The 17739-nt window shown below is 43.8% G+C and overlaps 1 protein-coding gene across 3 annotated transcripts in view; it reads right to left on the bottom strand.

Moving 5' to 3' along the window:
- Positions 1-17739, bottom strand: part of RCAN2 (regulator of calcineurin 2) — an 81846-nt gene that overhangs the window by 22957 nt on the left and 41150 nt on the right. Inside the window, exon 1 of one of the 3 annotated variants that reach the window (XM_013184516.3) lies at positions 17279-17729. The exons of the other annotated variants lie outside the window; for them this stretch is intronic. Coding sequence (XP_013039970.1) covers positions 17279-17365 — 87 coding nt within the window. The 5' untranslated portion in view covers positions 17366-17729. Of the gene's footprint in view, positions 1-17278; positions 17730-17739 lie in introns of those variants that run through there. 3 annotated transcript variants of the gene reach the window in all.

Below are 17739 nucleotides of genomic sequence, written 5' to 3'. Positions count from 1 at the left end.
ATGATCAAAAAAGAACTCCCATGGTCTCGTGCTCATGCCTTTAAGAAAGGACAGGAGACTAAAATATTAATTAATCACTCAGTGATCACCTTGAGGCACAGGTTCTCCCCATCCTATCTTTTCATTATGAAATGTGCCCTTCCAGCTGTCATTCACCAGGGTACGTTTTAAATGGGAACGTTTCTACATGTGAGAAATTCTGAAAGGGAGGAAAAAAAAACAGGGCAGACTGGGTATTTTGCCAGGGAACCGAAATTACAAAGTACTCTGCAACGACTGCCTGGTCACCCCACTGTTTTGTTGTATTTCTCACCTCGGAACTCAGTGCAACGTTCTGTTCAGCTCTTCCTAAATAGAAAACCGAACTTAGATTAGAGCATTCAGACTGGAGTAAAAAGAGTTTGGGCTTCTTTGTGCCTTTTTTTTTTCCTCATTTATTTGTTTTCATTTAATTTAAACTCGAGTCTTTCAAAACTGCACAATTGTTTCAGTACATCTACAAACCAAAACAAGTTTCCTACCCCAGTTCATGCAGCTTGTTCTGTGGTTGGCTTTCTGGTAAGGGGTGGAGGTCAGGAAAATTGTGAGCCAAAGGTGAAATAAAACAGTACAAATTTAAAAATATAAAAACATAAATAATAATAATAATAAAAAAAGACAAACATTAGATTAACATTAGATTTTGCTCTCTGCTTAAATTTTGCTTTCTCTGCTTAAAACAAAACTGATTTGCTTGTACTGTTGCAGTCCTATTAATGTTAAAGGGGTTCTTAATATCTTTAAATCCTACTATGTGGTTAGAAAGACGCACATTTTGTGTTCCAGACCTGGTAACGAGTGACCTGATTGCTCTGCTCTTTGTGGTGAACCGACACTAACCAGCACACACGTAGCCACAAAGCATGCCTGCACGCAGCCCTGCTCCGTGTTAGACTCTGGTCAGTGCTGTTTTGCTGCATCTACATAGATCCTACAGATGCTGAAGGTTGCACCTCCAGGGTTTTGCCGTCCTTACATGCCAGATTCTAACACCGCAAATAGTGGATAAAAGGTTTACTGCTTACAGATTCAGCGCCTTGCTCCAGAAAGAGACTCTGAGAAAAGCTAACAGCCGTCACATAATGTGGTGTAGGCATTTGTAATTCATCATCTCACAAAAGATGGCCGTGACAAAAGAAAGAGAATCACAGAACCAGTAAGGCTGGAAAAGGAAACGTCAAGCTGGAAGAAGCCTGACGGCTCCACCTCACGCTGGGACGGAGGCAGTAAGAGAATCCCTCGCCACCAGTCGTCCTGCACAAGGGCAGGTCCAGCAAGGAGTGATGGCACTGCAGTAGCACTGCGAGCCTCCTGGTGAGCAAAACGAGGCAGCCTTGCCTCTCGAAAACCAAGCGAACTAAACAAATGCATGTCCTGCTTCCAATTCATCAGCACAACAAAAGGCACGGAGATAATATCTGCCCCAAAGCTTAATGGAAGCAGCATTCACGTTTCAGAAGCGGCTGACAAATGTCAGGGGCACAGAAATTTGCTGCGTTGCCTTTTCTGTTTTTAACCAGCTCACATCCCTGTTTACCTCAAAGTGACGCACATTCCTCCTGCTTAGCTCCACTGATCTGGAAACCAAAGGCGCCTTCAAGATGAAATAAACCGTTCCTGTGGCAATGCCAGGGGGGTGATTTAATATACTTTGGAGACTTCTCAATTCAATTTCACACCCAGCGATTGAGCTTGAAGAAAAATCCACACTTCACATTTCTTTTTTTCATAGGAACTCTGCTATTTTACTGTATTGCCCACGACAGCTTTTTGAGCGTTCAACGTTGGAAGCACTCCAGTTCCAGATGCCACTTCCCCAAAACACGGGAAGGAGGCTTTCCAGCCGGCTGGCCGAATGCACGTTGTAGGAACAGATCCATTAGTTCTGCCCCCTGCCTAGGGACCGCTCTGCAGAGACATCAGGCTGGTCTCTGGGAAGCTTCTTTTCATTGCCATGCAGGACGCTATTTTGTGCATCGTTCTTCAATCCTTTTTTTTTTTTTCCCATCATATTTGGTAGTGAAAAAAAAAAAAGGAAGAGCAAGTTTCTGGAGCATTTAAAATAATTCCTATATTTCCAAATAGCAGTCTTGTGTTTTGGCTTGAGAATATGAAAATAATGCTGATAATGAATGCATGAAGAAAAGGTCCTAGCAGGCTGCTGAAATAAGCATTTCTCTTTAAATTATTATTTATTATTTTTTAAGAATTAAAACAATAAATGGGTAGATAATGTATATAGTGAACTCCAAGGAGCTCTTCTCCATTCAGTTTAATTGAAGAATGTACACAGCACAATACCAGTTATCAGTTCTGTCTTCTTGCTGGAGACATGTATGCCCAACATCTAATTGGCAGCACAACAAATTGCTGTGGCTATTCCTAGCCTGCATCAATAATTCTTAAAGTTCCTACTGCCTTAATTTAGCAAACAAAGGCGTGGAAGAAAAACAACCTTAATTAGTTTTTACTGATAGTTGCTACGTCTCTACCAACAAGGGCATTCCAGCTGGAGCAGATCTGCACAGGGGGTGCCGAGGACTTTCTGATCAGGTGCCACGGACTGGACACGCAGTTGGAGCACACGAGGCACGCTCCTGGATTAATTTCATCTGAAAGGAATCCAGCTCATGGACTGATCTGTGATGTGAACAAAAGCCCAGTTAATGGAGATCAACAGGAGAGTTGCCTCACAAGAATCCACAGCTCAGACTAAAAAATGTGCTGATGTAGACTCCAGTATCTCTCCCAATGATGGTTAGCTGGCATTCCCGAAAAAGCCTGAAATAAATAAAATGTAATGGACAATAACAAATAAGGGGCTGCTAGTCAACCTTGCGCAGGAAACTAGGGTTGCAAGGTTATTCATTACGAGAAACAGCGTGAAAAGTCTGCATACCGACTGTATAAACTTAGGGACTGTGAAAAAACAGAACCTGAAATATTAATTCCCTTATTATTCTACTTTTCGGTGATGACTGAAAACTCGAGGTGTCATCCCCTTGGCCCTTGAAGGTGGACCACTCTCGCTTTGTGTGTGGCGAAAGCAAGGTGAGGACATACTCACGTGTGGTCACAGTGCCCACGTAGGGGAACTGTGGGGGGAGAAGTACCATTTTCCATTTCCATTCAGGACAAATCTACTTAGTCAGATGATCTAGAAAGCTCAGTCTCTTGTTGCCAAGCCTGTTGGAGTGTCAGGGGACACCTCTGTTGGTGCCAGTGACACAGAAGCAGAACCTCACTGGCCAGAACGCTGAATATGAGAATGAAATATTGGAAAGAAAACAGTAAAAGAGCTGAAGAACTTAGTTTTATTTATACGCTTGGAGATGTAATGTTGTAAAACATCCATAAAATACATATTATTCATTCCCTGTCTTTTTCAGCCCAGTTAACTAGAAAAATAAACAAGAAAAAGCCATGGGACAGTTTAAACAAATAAAATGCTTGTCTTGCCCATTCCTGATTTACTGGGTTGCCCACAGTGATCAACATTTATGGCATTTCAGCTGTTTCTCATCACAGTCACGGGGAATGTTTTTCCCCCTCCCGTCTTGATGCGAAATGCAACCGAATGCAAACCGCACTAACATAATTCAAAATAGAGTTCCACCGAGGTTTGATTGAGAAAGGACACCAATAATTTTGAAGGTGACCCTCTATTAGAAAAAAAAAAAAACAGCAGGAGAGGGGAAGAGAATCTCATGCTCTTTCATGAATGTTATTGAATGGGAAAAAGGTAGAAGGGAAAATGATTGACCCAGCAATATTCATTCTCAGAAGAAAATTCTAAGAAAATCCGTGCCGAAAGTTAACTTCAAATGCAAATTGAAACAATTGACCAGAGATAAAAGTGTAGAAGCCAGTGTACACCCACGCCTTAGTCTTTTCACCCCTGTACTACAGCATAAAAGAATGAAGCTCTTTCCTCCTCTCTTGCCTCTCTCCCTGCTGTTGCAGCCCATAACACAGGGCAAAACAGGCAGAAGTGTGACCCCCGTCTGACGCTCTCACGGTGCTGTTTCACTGCTCCTTATTCTTGCCAGTCAGTCTGGCCCATCTGTCTTTCCGTCTTACACTTCGTTTGTAAATTACTCCAGCAGGTCTGCTTTCTGTATACATGTGAACAGCTCCTAGAAGCTGCAGCCTCTATGTCTGGAGTCTCGCTGCACAATAAAAACACAGCAAGAGCAGCACTATGCTACCCCTGGGTGAGCAACTAAACGGAGTATGCAGCAAACCCACATAAATTACATGTAAACAGCGCTTCAAGCACGACGCTACGTGAAGGAGTTCAATAAAGGTGCCTTTCAGCAGAAATACGTGGTAAAAAAGAAAACTAAGAAAAAACCAGCTTGGGTCAGAGAAGAACAAAGGTGCACAGAGATGAAGCCTTGCACAGACAGCAAGGAAAGGGGCATGGATCCTCTCAGGATCCGTTTCAGACATCCCGGCCCATTCAGCTCGCTGTAGGAGATAGAAGGAGCTCAAAGTGGTCACACAGCAACCACTGTAACTGAACTGATGCCACGTGCAATTCCAACAGGTTTCACCTGATGGGCTAGATAAGGGTTTGAGGGTTCGAGGATGCATGAGGGATGCTTAGACCCCATCACAGCACACCTTTCTGCATTTTGTGCTTGGTTACCTCTGCAGGACACTCGGGCACTTCAGACCTGCGCTCATTTCTTAGTTGGGCTCAGCCTAAGCTTGACTCAGACTCCACTAACAGTCCTGGTTATCACCTAGATCAACAAAGGGCTAATGTGTGAATTTCTATGAGTTTCAAGTCAGGAAATGCTCAAAAAGACCAAAAGACTGGATTCAACTATGGCCTTCTGCGTCTGAACTTCTGCGTCTGGTGCAGCAACCACTCAAGAGAGTCCTTCATGTTTCCTAAATTGAAAGAAATATGGATTCCTTGGTCTACTTCTCCCTTAACTTCATACTTCAATCGGTGAGTAAAAAGAAAAAAGAAGTTTCTAGAGCACGAACAGATTTACAAGTACTGCAGTGCACCGCAATATGCACTTTTGATGTTCAAGCCTCATTTGTTGTAGGACATAGCGGAAGAAACCCAACGCAATCCTTGGGAGAAAATTATATTAACGTTTCCAGAGTGGTCCTATGGAAGGTGTACACGGAGAAGCAAGCCATTAGATGAATCACTCGCTGTTCCCCAGCCGGGCTTGTTGGGGGTCACACCTAATGTGGTCACACGTAGGTGGCAATTCCCCGCTCAGCGCAGGACTGGAACACGATGTGCCTCGGGAAAGGAACACGAGTCCATACGTACTGCAGCACCAGCTCAGCTCTGAGTTACACCCCCGGCTCTCCAAAATTAAAATACGAGCACTTCCAAAACTTGTTTTATCTACATCGAAATCACGCTTTGCTTTAAATTGTTGTGTTGTAATCTTAAAACCAATTCGGTTCCTCCGAATCAAAATGTAAAGTTTCTGCCCTACTCTAAATCGAGCAAACAGAAAGTATATGTTGGGGTTATTTTGGGTTGGTTTTGGTTTGGTTTGTGGGTTGGTTTTTGTTGTTGTTGTTGTTGTTTTCATTCTTTTTTCTTTAGTAACCATGAAATCTCTTTTAATTTGAGAGATCCAGCAAAAATATGTTGAGTTGCTGCAATCTCTTAAGCAAAATCATTTCCAGAAAAGGCTTTTATGATTCATGAAAGTTTCCCTCTGTAGCTTGCCAGTGTGTCTTCATTACCAATTCTTTATGTACATTTCATTTGCAACCTGCTTAACTCTTTGTAGTCCTTCCTTCGCTAATTCTTTAGTATGTCGTGGTTTAACCTCGTTAGCAGCTGAGCACCACGCAGCCACTGGCTCACTCTCCCTCCCAGCCCCACAGCTGGACATGGGGAGAGAATTGGAAGGGCAAAAGTTAGAAAATACGGAGGTTTTGATAAAGGCAGATTAATAAGAAAAAAGAAAACCAAGTGATACACAACTCAAGTGCTGCCATATGATGCCACATGGTATGGGACATCCCTCTGGGCAGCCTGGGCCAGCTGTCCTGGCTGTGTCCCCTCCCAGCTCCTTGTGGCAGGGCAGCACGAGGAGCAGAAAGGTCCTCGACTCGACTGGTGCTGAGCAGTGCTTACACTGAAACACCAGGGCGTTAACAGCACGATTCCCATCACAAATCCAAAACACAGCGCCATGGTTGGACGTGGCGCTTAGGGACATGGTTTAGTGGGTGACATTGGTGGTAGGATGCTGTTGGACCAGATGATCTTGGAGGGCTTTGCCAACCTTAATGATTCTATGATATGAGCTACTACGAAGAAAATTAAACTTGAACATTTTCTTATTAGAATAATTTATCATTTAGGCTGGAAGAGACCCATAATATCAAGTCCAACAATGACAAAACACTACCAAGAGCACTGCTAAGCCGTGTCCCTCAGTGCCACGTCCACACGTCTCTTAAATGTCTCCAGGGACAGGGACTCCCCCATCTCCCTGGGCAGCCTGTCCCAGTGCCTGACCACCCTCTCTGTGAAGCAATTCTTCCTGACATCTAACCTAAACCTCCCCTGGTGCAACTTGAGGCCATTCCCTGGCATCCTGGTTTGGCCGGGTTAATGTATTTAGATGAAGGAGAAGATAAAATGAATTCCTTTTTATCATCGCATAGCTTATAGGCTTTCCTCACAACAGGAATCGCAATGTAAAAAACGGAAAGACACCGGTGCGTGTATGCACAGACAGACACAAGAGAGAAGGATAACCACAGGTAGCAATCTGCTCCTCCTCATTTCACATGGCACAACTTCCACCGACTGCCCTGATTACATTAATGCATGGCCCTGAAAGAGACCACCGTAAGGGACTGCGAGTGTAGCGTCCTCCCACACTCGCCCGCTTTGTGCCCACCGAGGAGCCTCTGATTAGCTATAATCTGCTGGATACAGCTGAGCTTAGTGCTGTTATCATCTCGGAGAGTTTAACTGTGAATTTGATTTCACAGATCGTGGTAGAAAATGGACGGAAAGCATCTGCATAAAGAGAGATTATACACTCTTCCCTCTGAGCTGCTTTTATATTGTCACTAGCATCCATTTCGGCATTGTCCTATAAAAACCTGACAATGCTTTCCAGTTTGAATAAACTTCAGAGAAAAAAAAAAATACGTACTTTGCACTTTGAGAGGCTGTTTTATCTCCAGAGACAGGTCACAGCCTTTAGAGGACACCAATACCTCAAGGTGCATTGATGCTCAAATACCAGAGAAATGCCGTGTAGTGGTCAACACGCAGCTAATCAAAAAAGAAAAATACGATGGGGTATTTTCGTTTCCAATATAGTGCCTAATTAGCCTCCAGGACTTCAGAGCATTATCAAACCTAATGGAATCAAAGAGTGTATTTCAGAAAATTGGGCTTGTGCAGGCTGGAAGGGAGAAGACTTTGCGTGGAGCTGTAAGAAGCTTCCCAGCACCTAAAGGGGAGACGCTGGGCCCGGGCTACTTACAAGTTATGCAGAGGGAGCAGGAGAGGCAATGGTTTCTGTCCGCCTCAACAGCCGCTAGCACTGACCGCTACCAGACAGGATACGGACGAGGGAATTTCAGTCTTGCAGTGATATAATTGTTTTAGTAGGCAGATGGAAGAAACCCCAGGGTGAAAAAGCAAATATTCCTGACCAAACTGCTCCCATGTCGTTTTTCAACCAACTGGATAATTTCCAGTTGGCACGGGTTCTGTTTAGAAACAAGAGCTGGAAAGTAGACTAATCCTATCTTACAGCTAAAAACAGCACTGCTCTTCATCAAAATCATTTTCATTTCCTGATGTGAAAAATGTACCAGTAGCAGCACGATATTAAAAAGATACTGGACTGGCATTATGAAACCGAAGCTGCTCTTCATAGGGGCTTGTGTGCAGGGCTGTTGAGAAGTCAGTAGGAAGGCAGCGAGCCCAGCGTCTGGCGGCCAGAGGGGTAACCAAATGTGGATTCTATTTTTATGAACGTTTTTTGAAAAAAACAAGTAGGACATACAAAAATAGCTAGTATCCTGCAGAGTCCAGTTTCTTGCTATGTGCCAGTTTCACGCCGTCCCTGTGTCCTAAAGGAAATTACCTGCCTTACCAATGCCATTATGCAAGTCCATAATGTGTCTCTCAAGGAGTCTGACTCTGAAGAAAGATCCTAAAGCACTAAAGTTTGGTGCAATTAGATTTTAAATGACACAAAAATACACAGGAACAGCAATCTCTGAGGGTCTCAGCCTGCCAGCTGCAAGTCACCACACTGCAGGGGCTGTGCTCACTGGGGCTCACAACCAGAATTTCCATTTTTCAGTTTCAATATTGGCTTGTAGTGTTTCCTTAATCAGTATGGGATACTACTATTTAATTATGAAGGACAAATTATCAACTAAAATTGTCGACTAAGAGTGAACACATCCATTCTTTGAGTCCCTCAGTGCAGCCCTCAGACTGAGTACAGGGTACACAGATCAGGAACACAACAGACCTAGACTTGCTACAGATAAACCTCAAATTTGATGGAAAACATTTAGGGGCAGATGAATCAAAAGAGGTTGAAAGCAATAGTAGCTTCCTACAGATAAGTGGTCTCAAAATAGAGTCGTTGAAGATAATCTGCAGCTGTTATCAGCTACTTACTTTATTTTACACAGCACATTCCCATTTACTACAGTTTTACCATATCTATACCAATTACTTTCTCTGGAAAGTAAATTCTCCTTATCGAAGGCATTTGAAACCTCCCCTGTATAAAAGCCTTATTGTCCTCCTGCTCTGCTTGTTTCACACTATAGAGAACAGTTAGAGCTTAAGCAGAAGTTTTAGCAAACATCTAGCCAATGACATTCAAAAATGTTCTGTTATTTTCTTGGATGCAGCCCGCGTTGGGTAATCTGTTTCTCTGCTACTAGATGCCAAGGAAATGGTTTTATTCAGCACTACTTGGTGACTCAAAGCTGTGTCCCTTACCCCAAGAAATACCTCTTCTTTGGGAGTTAGGATTGTGTGCACGTAGCTTAAATCACAACAGTTTTTCAACAGTTGCAGTCCAGTTATCTGCTACAACAGCAAGAAATTGGTATCTAAACACCCCTCCTCTTTATTCATTCACTGTTAAAAAGAAAAATCAACTTCCCAGATCTCTAAAACTTTAAGTACGTCAATAATTTACTTCTAACATAAGCAGCATACTTATTATTACTATGACTGCATACACATTACTATCACAAAGCATTTGGCTTCGCTCCCAGCTGTCACAATTAATAAGATTTTTTTCCAGTTCACCAATCCCCTGGTTATGGTTCAAGGACTAGCAGTAGCCCACAGGTAGCTGGCTGGTCACACCGTCCTAGAAATCCTGTGACACAATCAGCTGCCTCTCTAGAGAAAGGCAGTACCTTTCACACTTCAGTACGTTTCTTCTTAGGATCTGTAAACCAGATGGCAACATTAAATCTCATTTTACAGACAAAAAGTGTGCATCTGAGAAGTCTAAGTAGCCTGAAGAGAGGAACGGCTCACCTACACTAGCAAGCACCCTGGAAACTCCAGAGATTGGCATTAAAACTGTTTAGACACACAAATTTCCTCATAGAGCTGTAACTGATTTCTCCAAGTGTACTCCTCTGCTCTGGTCTTCGCTGTTGCATAACTTCAGGTTGTTCAGAATTTTGACCCTGCCCCACCAGCACGGCATCGTCCCATCATCCACACAATTTTAAAGCTTCTTCTCTAGTCTGTCACACCAGTTATTAATGAAAACGGCAACAAAAACTTGGTTGTGGGAAGAAATACGTGAGCTTGTCTACCTAAATGGCTTCACCACTTGAGAATGAACCACTTCTGGTTTAGGCATTTTTTTAAGAAACTGTGCACCCACCTTATGGGAACTGTGTTTAGGCTGTACGTTACTTATGACAACGACTTGTGGAGCAGTGTGAAAGCTTTAGTCAAAATATCTACTTCCCATGCCTCCTTTATCCCACTTATCCGGTTGCCCTGCCAAGCAAGGAAGGCAATTGATTTAACATGATTTTCTCTGGACAACCCAGGCCTTAGTAGTTCCTACGTACTCACAAACACGCTTTGCAGAATTCAAGTTAGAGAAGATTATCTGTAATTATCCACGCCTTTCTCCCCTTTCTCCTCAAGCACCAATGCTATTTCTTCCCATTTCCAACCCTCAGCAGTCTGTAACTGATGAATTCTGAAAGATAACTTCAAATAGCGATTATTTTATATATATATATATATATATATATATATAACATTATTTCAGCTATATCCTAACGCATGCTTCGATAGATTTTATCAGGTCCTCTATACTTGAATACCTTACCTCTGTATTTTTGGCACTTTTCTTCTGCTCTGACCACCACACTAGGTGTTTTTTTGTTGTTGTTTGTTTCTATCAAGTTAGCTGATTATCTGTCAAGCTCTTTATACAACCACGCATGAAATCAGTCATACCATAACCTTTTCTGCATTGTTTGTTCGGTGCTGTCTTCTTGCTGCTATTGGATTTACACGTTGCTTTCCTCTTTCCTCTTCTTTCTTAGGCACTATAGAACTTTTCTTGTTCTTATTTAAACCCACTGCTAACTGAAATTCATTTTACTATTTTGCACACTTGGTTTTCACTTCATATACAAAGCCTTAAACTGCTGTAAAGCAAAAGGAGTATCTGATCTAGCCACAACAATTTCTTAACACACATCCCATCTGTCCTTCGCGTCTGGATGGATGATCTCCATCATGCACTCAGAAGCGCCGTTTTAACTGCTAATTGTCACACACTTCTCCAGCTCTCAAGCAATCTTCCAAGAAGGCACCGTGCACCAGCTCCACAAGTTTGCTGAAGATGAGTTTTAAAAAATGACATTCCTCATCCATCTAATCTCAGACTTTCCTTATCTGAAAAATGCACTTCAAAATCATTTTCCCCAAAAGTACTTGCCATTAAATATTTTTCCATTAATTGCTAACTTTGAAATTGAAGATCCGATACAAATTACCCACCTCCATTTGCTGAAAGAAGAACTGTCCCCAAAGCACTCTCAGAATTTGACATAACGTGTCGTAACGTATCACTTAGCGTTTGGATCCTTTCAACAGTACTGTTACTTATTTCTAGTATCATCTACCACACGGTACAATAACAACAAGGGAAAACCCAATTCCTTCTTGCATTCCAGAAAGATGAAGCAGGAAGGAAGACAAAGAAGGTAGGAATAAGATACATTAAAAGAGAACAGATCTTGGTGGTATACAAAATATATTCTGTCACAAATATGCATACATAGCTTAGTCTAGCCACACCCAGTCACTTGGGGATGAGAGGCTGGAGAGCAGCCCTGTGGAAAGTGATCTGGGGGTTCTGGCTGACGACAAGTTCAGGCTGAGGCAGCACCATGCTCTGGCAGCCAAAAGGGCCAGAAAAACCCTGGGTACATCAGGTACAGCACTGCTAGCTGGGTGAGGGAAGGGATTGTACAAAGGAAGGGCTACAAAGATGGTGAAGGGTCTAGAGGGGAAGACGTGTGAGGAGCGGCTGAGGTGCCTGGGTTTGTTCAGCCCAGAGCAGAGCAGGCCGAGGGGAGGCCTCATGGCGGCCTGCAGCTCCCTCACGAGGGGAGCGGAGGGGCAGGCGCTGAGCTCTGCTCTCTGGGGACAGCGACAGGACCCGAGGGAACGGCATGGAGCTGGGACAGGGGAGGGTCAGGCTGGGGGTTAGGGAACGGTTCTGCACCCAGAGGTGGTCGGGCACTGGGACAGGCTCCCCAGGGCAGTGGTCACGGCACCGAGCTGCTGGAGTTCAAGAAGCGTTGGGACAATGCTCTCAGACATAGGGTCTGGTTTTGGGTGGTGCTGTGTGGAGCCAAGAGCTGGACTCCTTGATCCTTGTGGGTCCCTTCTGACCCAGGATATTCCGTGATTCTGTGACCTGGTTTCCCCTTGCAGGTTTGCTGTGCAGGATCCCGCAGTGCCAGTGGGGCTGGCTACTCCGTCAGAGCTACTGCAGTCAAGGGCTTTTCCTTGACTGAGCACCAAAAGCAACACCAAATGAGGGCAGCTAAATGCACCCTAACAACACTGATGTTATGAGAAAGTGATCTGTGCTGTCAGGAATTAACATGAACAAAGCAGGAATCAACCTCTAGCCCAGATGGAAAGCATCAGCTGGAGCCAAACGTTATGGCTGCGTATGCATCGAGAAACATTGCCAAGGAGAAAAAGGGGGAAAGTTTAATTTTTTTTCTCTGGACAAATAATAACGTTAAATATCCTATACTGCTGCTAGTGCAGGGGGCAGCTAAGCAATCATGCCTCGAGCTAGTAGCAATTGAAGGTCATTGGTACGATCTAAGCCAAACAAAAGAGTCAAGACTCAACACTGGAAGTCAATAAATACAGGAGGCCCAGACAGTACCCTGACATGAGCCTCAGAAGTCTCCTCTGTGGAAAACTTGAATTCTGTTGGCACTTAGACGAGAAGTTGCTTACTGACACCGAGCCTTATAAATGGGGGCAATTTTCAGTAAAAGGCCAGGCACACACTCCTGGCACCCCTTGAGGTGTGTGGAAGGACAACAGAAAGCCCTGCAGCAACAGAGTGCTGGGCAGACGCTCTGCTTGGCCAGCTGCTGAGCCTTGGCAAGTTGAGTGTTACCCAAGTGTTTGATAAACTGTGCTACTCTTTTTGTTCAGCATCTCTTCACCAAGAAAGAATTCACTGCTTGAAACCACACTGTCATGGTTGTTTGCATTCTGCATATGATCAGATAATGTCTTCCAAAGCAAACATGCTGCTTGGCACACGAACGATCAAAACGAAGTAGATTATTTATTGCCTTCGGTATAATCACTCCTGGAAAATATTAAGGGAAAAAGTGTCCAACTATAAAAACATATCCATTAATCTATGTGCAAAAATGTTTATTAAAATAAGGAGATGCATGCAACGTGGTTAGTGGAGACATTTCCCTCGAAACATACAATTTTGCTCAATATCCAAGTCATGCTAACAACCAGCAAGCTATCGGTAAAGCTTGAGACAAAAGTCTTTGACGTGAGAGTGCACATACACAGGCCTTCAGAGAAACGCTGCACTAGATCACTGTGGACCTGAAAACAACTTCACCTTGGAAAACTTATTCTGAGGAGGGGAAAAACAAACCCAGCAACACAACAACAGAAGATTTGGGATTTGGGTACTTGCATATCAAAGATCTTACAGATGTAACACTACATGCAAACAAGAACTATGAGAACATAAAAGAACTATCAGGTACAGAAAATACTAACGGCAAGAGATTATAAAACAGGTCTTTCAGCTATCAGGATTATTTTCTTTTTTTGTGGTCATGCTGTTGTTTGATTTTCCTCTTGTGTCTCCAGTTTTTGGAGTCATGACTGTGCAACAATCTCTTCCCTTAAACCAAGGCTATGTGGCTAAGGAGAAGAATTTGAAAACATGCCCTGAAACTCCCCAGACAAGGCAGGATTTCTACCACTGGGCAGCTGGCAGTATCCAGAGAGCAGCAACACTTCCCTTTTTCTACAGCTTTCTTCACTTGATTCTAGTCTTAGAGCACTTAAACTTTAAACCTCAGAAATCTCTGGGAGCGAGTGAGCCACTTTTACAAATGGAGAATTGAAGCGGGGGTGAAAAGAACACAGGAGCCAAATATTCTTTCGCTCTCAGAAGCTTAGATACGGTGTTAGACAGCTAAACCTCTCACAGGCAGCTACCAGGCAAGACTGACCTCCAAATACATCCCAAACAAATATCATTAGCAATATGCTCATGGTAGCATTTGAACTAAATAATGAGTTTACAGATTGACAGAGATCCTGCTCCAGTGGGGATTAATGCCCCAAAGCAATACGGTCAAAATAGAGGAACTATTTTTACTGTCTTCCTTGGCTGCCTGTCTCATCTCCACCTTATTTTTCTCTCCTGCATTAAGGTAATGTTCCTATCTGCATTACTTTACCTTACTGTCTTCAGATGCAAATTTAATCAGTCTCTATCATTAATATTTCTTCTCTGTTGCACCAGTGCCTGGTTGTTCCAACCATGCATTGCTGCCTAGCCGAATGGCACGTGAATGTAACTGAAGAGAGAACATGAAGATTTGGTAATATAAGAACGTTTTGCTTTGAGTAGGAAGTATGAGTTTAAATTCTCTTCCACTGTTTCGGTAACGTCTGGAATATCTCGATTAGAAATAAACAAGATATTCATTAACTAATTGCTTATGTAACAAACATTACATAAATTCATCATCTAGAGATTCTTCATTAAGAAGAATCTTAATTATCCAGGTGAACTTCAAAGCAGAACTGTACTACGCATTTTCTACGGATATCTTCTCAACTTTCCTGATTCCTGACGTAGAGGCACTACACGGTTAAGCAGCAACTTGATTAGCCTGACCCAATTTTGGGGCTATAAAAGGCAAGCTCAGAGCAACAGCTGAGAGAGAGCGAAAGGCCCGTTCGATGGGTTCATGGATGGCCAACCAACGGTGTCAGCGCCGTGGGCCAGCTGCCAGTTTCAGGGCACCCACACATGTTTAGTGCAAGGATAAACCGCTCCAAACGGCGAAACTACAAAGCTTTGCCTTCAGTACCGAGCGAGCGTTCTCCTGTTCCAGAGGCCAAATGGAAATGGAGCATTTCCGAGCCTGTCTGCCAGACGCTACGAGCACAACGCCTGCAGGATAAGGTCATTTCCATGGGTGGGAAAGCAGCACTAAGCCCAGCAGCTCGCTCTGCTCCGGCACCCAGCGGCAGCCGCTGCCTCTCTAGCATGCGAGCACTCCAGCACGGGCAAACCACTGCTCAGGAGAAGCCGCAGCTCCAAGGAGCCACCATCGTCACCTGCTCCACAGCCCCAACACACGCTGAGCATTTCTGCTGCAGGCCTGGCGAATGGGGCAGCCCCTGGCCACATCAGCAACCTGGGACTTGAGTTCTGGGTGATACTGGTGCCTTCCAGTTGAAGGCAGGGACTTCTGTGCTCGCTTTTGCTCTTTTCCTTCAACTTCCACACCCGTGGCCTCAATCCTTTCCAACCTGAAACCCAGACGTTCCCCTCAAAGTCACCGTTTTTCTACTGACCACCACCATCAGAAAGCTGAAGCGAACCTCTTCTGCAAACAAAAACCCCACAGGTTTTTTGCTGTTGTCGTTGCTGCTGGAATTCTCGGAGTGAGCCAAGAGTAGCAGAAGCTCTCCCCACCTTTAAAAGCACCGGCAGCGCTCCAGCTCCAGCAAGAGGGTGCCCACGCTACGGTCTGCTGGGTACACGGGTCCCAGGGACCAGCTTGGGGGAAGCATGCAGCATCCTGCCCCAGCATTTGTTGGCACCAACATGAAAATGGGTCTGCAGCGAGCCACGGGTGGCCGAGGACTGTCTGCTTCTGGCATCCAAGTCAGGCAACTTAGAAGTCGGCTTACCATTTCCACGCTGCAGTGCAGTCTGCAGTGCAGTCCCGCTGTAAATACACCCAAAGTCTTTGCACTCGCTGCGTTTGAATTCAGACGCCAGGGAAAAAAAGGGGAAGGTTTAACCGAAGCAAACAAAGCACTGCAAGTCCAAGTAAAGGCACACGAAAGGGATTCAGTTCCTGCAATGTCCCCGTCAGCCTTTTGTTCTCTGTTAGCCCATGTTCTTCAGCCGTGCTTTTCAGATGCTGCAGCTTAAATCAGCCTAATCTAACTCTCACCAAAGTCGGTGGAGAGCTTCCTGCTGATTTTATGGAATCTGAATTTTTACTTCTCCATCGCTACTGCCATATAAATAAGGACAGAGGAAGATCACTGCAACTTTAATATCTTGCACAGCCTAATATTCAACGTGGACCAGACACTAAAAGACAGCCACTCCAATATGAGCCTATGTCAATGCAGGTCGATTTCTAAATTTAGAACTAAAAAAAATAACAAATCTGTAGGCAATTTAAGAAAGGGAGTAAGACAACAAACATTTTACTACTCAAAGCACTACAGGAAACGTGTCCCGATGCAGGCAGGACTGTCCACCTGAACCACTCCTCTGAATTATTCCCCATCAGTTGCACCTCTGAATCCAGTATTAAACTGTGAAGAAAAAGCTTTTTAAATTAACGAGAATCTCTTGCTAGCAACATAAAAGCATTTGTACACAGTGTGTGTGTGATATCACCTGGTAACAAACCAACAGGGGAATAAGAGTCAGGATAAACTCTTGCGAGTGAAAATGCTTTTTTTCCAGATATTTCCATTGGCTTCAAGGTATGACTCAGAGTTAAACAGAACAGGGGTTCAGAATTTGACCTCAGATTTGTACAGCCTTTTTCCCCCCCATCCCATTCTTTTAATACTAAGAACACGGCAATCAGATTAGGAACTAACGTTGTCTGTACGTGTCCTTTAAATAAACTGCTGAATGTCACTGTGCTATGCCTCTGAGCTCTTTCAGCTGATCTGTGAAAAGCATACTTAAAATTCCTCTTTCAAACTTAATTTGCAGCGATTTTCTCGTAGTAATATCATAACAAATGAGAAAGATAATTGATTTCAACAGTAAGCAATTACATACAATGATTTTTCTACAGCAGTCGTCTATTTAAGAGACTATGAGCCCAGCATATCAAGTCTTTGAATTAAGCATTTGAGGTATTCATACGAGATGCAAGATGCACAACTTTTTGTATTCTGCTCTATTGCAGATGCACCAAAATACTTGCTCCAAACTTTTAACCCTTCGCAAAGATTTCACACTCGTCTGCTCGGCTGGGTTCTGAAGACGAGGACCGGCTCCTGCTCAAATGAGTAAAGACAGCTGAAGATCGTCAATATTGATAAATAACATTCACGGCACGGCTGATCTAAAAAGTGAAACCGGACTAAAAATATCTCGACAAAATTAACAATGAATGGTTTGTTCTGAACATGAAACATGCACATACACAGATGCCAGTTATATAACCCATTTCTTAGATCAGGAAAGAGTAAACACCGGGCTATGCTTTCAGCTTATCAAACCACCGTAAAAAGCAGGCACATTTCTCTCCCACGTTCCTCTCCCCTAATTAACAGATTTTTTAACGGCGTGCCTTTTACTACTGCAGCAGAATCTCATCTGCCTCCGTATCCTGGATTGCTACGTACAAATTCCCATCGCTCCCACAGGCTTTTCTAAGAAGCTTCTGCAACAAAAGAACAGTAGGTGCATACCTTAACCTCTTGGTTGGCAAAAATCTCCACGTCAACCCCACAGGCGACCAGAGTGGAGACATCACAGTCCATGCTACGGGCTGGCATCCCCCCCTTTTGTACACAGAGTTAAGCAACCTCCGAGTAACAAACGACCGGAAGAAAACAAAAATCTTCGGCTCGGTATTTGCTATTGAGCAGTCCGAAATTCTGTTTCAGTGCCGACAATAACTGCAAGCCTCCGCCACGAGCTCTTTGCACTTATCTGAGTTGCTCCTTGCCTTCCCCTCGTACACCCACCGACTGAGCCGCCGGAGCATAGTAACAGCGCTATTCCATCTCTCATGGCAATGACATCACCACCAAGACTGACATAAGCTAAATCTATTTTTTCAACCCTTTTATCTCTAGGCAGCACAGTGGATCAAATTGAACATGATTATGTGCTAAATCTGAACTCCGACTAAATCAATTCAAGCAGC

This window comes from Anser cygnoides, chromosome 3 (genome assembly GCF_040182565.1).
Source record: "Anser cygnoides isolate HZ-2024a breed goose chromosome 3, Taihu_goose_T2T_genome, whole genome shotgun sequence".
NCBI lineage: Eukaryota > Metazoa > Chordata > Aves > Anseriformes > Anatidae > Anser > Anser cygnoides.
This window is presented reverse-complemented; position numbering and strand designations above follow the sequence as displayed.